General features: G+C 36.4%; 1 protein-coding gene across 1 annotated transcript; it reads right to left on the bottom strand.

Moving 5' to 3' along the window:
• Positions 1–1,426: 1,426 nt before the first annotated feature.
• Positions 1,427–2,058, bottom strand: LOC145066460 (histone H2B.3-like). The gene has a single exon (XM_079013717.1). It carries the CDS (start codon positions 1,977–1,979, stop codon positions 1,548–1,550), a length of 432 nt encoding a protein of 143 aa, XP_078869843.1. The 5' UTR covers positions 1,980–2,058; the 3' UTR covers positions 1,427–1,547.
• Positions 2,059–4,050: the final 1,992 nt, after the last annotated feature.

The raw sequence follows: 4,050 nt of genomic DNA, 5'->3' as shown, positions 1-4,050 counted from the left end.
ACAATCAGAGTAATATAAGAAACGCGAAATCCTTAATATTGTTGATGAATGTGTACAATCATGTCTTCGCCTTCCCACGATCAACGATAGAACCTAAAAACATAAACAACTGAGTAAGACCAAAGTTTAATGAATTTTCCCCAAAATATTCGATACACCAAACGTATTATCATGCACAACGAGCCCACACTCATCAAATTAGAATACATTGGCCTAATCAGTTATCGGATTGGAATGCCAACATTCAACAAGTCCAATCAGTCGTCAGGAATACCCGGGTTTGTCGGCATGTCGCCTTAACCCAACCGCTCTTTTCGAGCCTCTGTGCCTACACTTTACATCCGGCTCGCACCAGATATCTTGGTCTACAACATATAGCAGGATCACCCAACCTATCCCACCACTATACGGTTATTCAAATAATATGTCGTAAGAAAAACGTAAAGAAAATAACTTATTTTGCAACAAAAAAATATTAAAAACTAAATATGTATAAAAATATTAAGGACTAAATGTATACAAAAATATTAAAGATTAAATTTGTACAAAGTAAGAAAATTTATTACCCTATTAAATAATTTTACCGGCTAACCTGGATTAGCCGGTTATAAGTATTAACTTTGTACAGTTTAACAATTTGAAAAAAATAAAATCTGTGATTAAATATGTATAAATCAAAAAGATACATTACCATTTTATAAGACGTTATCCTTTTTTTTCGGTTTTTTTTTTTTTTTTTTTCAGGTTTTATCATAATTGTTGTATTGTTTCAATTATAATGTTGCTCAACAAAACTTATTTAGTTTATTTCTTTTTCTTCTGCTTCTCCTTCTGTTACGATTCTTCTCATTTTGTCACTATGGGTGAAGATCGTTACAGAGGACATAATGAAGAAGTGAATACAGAAAAATGGAGGTGCGGAATCTGATCACCAGCTGGAATGGAGGACCACCCATTTGCTCTCAAACCAACACCATATGGTAAAGCGCCCAAAATATGAAGGACTTTAATCATTCGACTTATGGGAGCTATTACAGGATTGACTTTTATCATATATGCGCAAACACGCCATACTCGTAGTTACTAAAAGCAAAGCAACAAATGTGGACTCAACTTTAAACCAACAAAAGAAACAAATTGCTCACCGGATTCTTCGGAGAAAGACTGGTCGACAACACATTTAAAATCAACGTTTGATCTCACAAGTGCTGCTGTTAATCAAAACTATAAAAATGATACACTTTTGTTCACGTTTTCAACTGGGTCGCCTGAGGCATAAACACAAACACCTGATGGAAGTGAAACCTAATTGCTACAAAACACTAACAAAATAGATATCAACGAACAATATCATCCCTAATTTCATTTCAAACAAACAAACAAACCAAAAGGAAATATAATATGGTTGATTAAACAAAACCTTCCATTGCCAAAACAAGATAGTTTCATTTCAATTCAAGAACTTTTCCACTACAAAGTACTTACATCATAGATCACAAAAACAAACAAAAACCATGTTGAAAAAGCTACCAACAGATCAACACAATCTAACCGCTAGTGAACTTTGTCACAGCCTTGGTACCTTCAGACACAGCATGCTTAGCCAACTCCCCGGGAAGTACAAGTCTGACTGCAGTTTGAATCTCCCTCGAAGAAAGAGTGTGCTTCTTGTTGTACCTTGCAAGCTTAGATGCCTCCTGAGCGAGCTTCTCAAAAATGTCGTTGATGAATGAGTTCATGATGCCCATTGCCTTACTAGAGATACCAATGTCAGGGTGAACCTGCTTCAAAACCTTAAAGATGTAGATCTTGTAGGTCTCGACTGATTTCTTGTGTCTCTTCTTCTTCTTATCTGCTCCGGCAGCCGATGCGTCTTTTGGGAGTTTCTTCTCTGCCTTAGGCTTCTTCTCTGCTGGTACCTTCTCAGCTGGAGTCTTTTCCGCCACTGGTTTCTTTCCGGCAGCTGCCTTTGGTGCCATTGCTAATGTTAGAGTTGAAGTGAAAATGGAAATCGAGAGGATGTGTTTGAATAAGAGGAATACGAAAGCTTGGATGTGATTGCTGATGTGTTGGGGATGTGTTTATATAGGCTGTGTAAAACTGATCTGATTGGTTGGATTAGACTGACGCGGATCGTGTTTACTGGCCGTTGGTTTTTAGAGCGCGATTGAACGGTGGATGTAGCGGATCTCGAAATTTTTAAAGAGGTTTCAATTTCTAGCGGTAAAAACTTTCTAGAACTTAAATTGGAATGAAATTCAAATCTTTTAAACATATGTGGTGATTATGGGTTCGAAGCATCTACTCCATCAAGTTTTTTTTTATATTTGTTGGTTTACGCTTTTCGAATAAATTTACATTCATTATTTGAATACAAACATTATAATAGAATATTTTTAAAAAAAAAATGCATGTTATATTTTTTTCACTAGGCTCATCGTCCAAATGAATATGTTTTGAGATATATATCAAAAAAAATATTTACATCATATTAATTTAAGCCTCCGTAATTTTTTAACTTTCAACAAATTACTAATTGTTCTCTTGAATAAAAATTGAGGAGTGGGAAGAGAAATAAGGGGAAGGAAAGGAGTGAAGTAGATTGAAGGAGAATGTGGAAAAGATAAATGTGTTCTCAAGTTTAAGGGGGAGTGAGAAGAAATTTTGTTGTCAGATGACGCTTTCACCCCTAATTAGGGTTCATCAGCTTCGTCAGAGGGAGAAGATGAAGGAGAGAATACGTCGATGGTAAAGACAGAGATAAGTGAAAAATAATTTTAGACCCACAATTTGGAATCAAAGTATCAAAACATTTTTACAAATCATAATAAGTCAGAGTATCGATCAACATAAACCGTGGGATGATGTGTATAGTCACGTCTTCGCTTTCCCCCGCTCGTCGGAAGTACCTGAACACATTGAAACCCAAACTGTAAGTCGAATTTTCACGAGCTTCCCAAAATTCCCCACACCACACACAAATACATATACAATACAAGCATGCATACAAGGTTTGTTGGTCATTTACCTAACCCAACCATATCTGGTTTGTTGGTTTACAACATCGAGCAGTAAAACCTCAACTCCACCATCCACGGTTTGTTGGCACGTGGCCTCAACCCAATAATCCAGGTTTGTTGGCACGTGGCCTCAACCGTACCATATCGGGTTTCTTAACCTCCAATCTCAACCTAGCCATATTAGGTTTGTTGGCACGTGGCCTCAACCTAACCATCTACATGTCGATATATACACATACAAATCACACATATAACTATCATAGCTATCCTACATCTTATGATACATAAATTCAATAAATGGGCCGACTTTGGTGCCTTGTACTCGTCGACATAGTGAGAGAACTCACCTCACAATCAAAAGGATGACTGCACAGATCTGCGCTACTCACACCGACTCTACCGCTCGCTTAAACAATAAACGGTGACCCAATTACATACTGATAATCCAAAATACTAAAAAAGCCCCCAAAGCCAAATTTTGTCAAAAAGCCAACGTTCAAACTTGGCCAACACAGACCGAGTACGCTCAACGTACTCGGCACGTACGCTCGACATACTCACAATCTAAACCGTACCTCATGCAGCGTACGCTCAACGATAAGTCGGTTTCACATAAAAACTGATATGGAAAACCAACAAACTGAACCCAATGGTTTAGATTTTGGATTGGGTTCTAAATTTTTGAAAATCGATAAGTCGGTTTTACATAAAAATCAACCTATAACGACCCATGCTTACCTTTACCATTATCTTCCTCGTACACCATATCTTTTTGCCGAACACCTATTAGGCTAAATATATTATAGCTGCAAATGAAAATTATGTAAGAGGAAGATAGTGGTTAAATTTCTTAAAAAGCTGGAAGCAAATCAAGTTACAAAATGAATGTTAAGAACTTTGGATGATTACAATGCATATATGATTCAAGAGCAACGTAGTACGGTGAGTTTGAGTACCTAATACTTATATATCTTATTGGGTATATTCACTTTTCATATATATATATATATATATATATATATATATATAT

The sequence above is a fragment of the Lactuca serriola genome, chromosome 8 (assembly GCF_051521515.1).
Source record: "Lactuca serriola cultivar US96UC23 chromosome 8, Lser_US96UC23_V15, whole genome shotgun sequence".
Taxonomy (NCBI): Eukaryota; Viridiplantae; Streptophyta; class Magnoliopsida; order Asterales; family Asteraceae; genus Lactuca; species Lactuca serriola.
The sequence above is the reverse complement of the archived record's forward strand: the minus strand, read 5'-3'. Positions and strand labels throughout refer to the sequence as shown.

Bases quoted from the DNA above. Each gene is read 5' to 3' on its own strand.
- LOC145066460 (XM_079013717.1), bottom strand. From the start codon at position 1,979: ATGGCACCAAAGGCAGCTGCCGGAAAGAAACCAGTGGCGGAAAAGACT.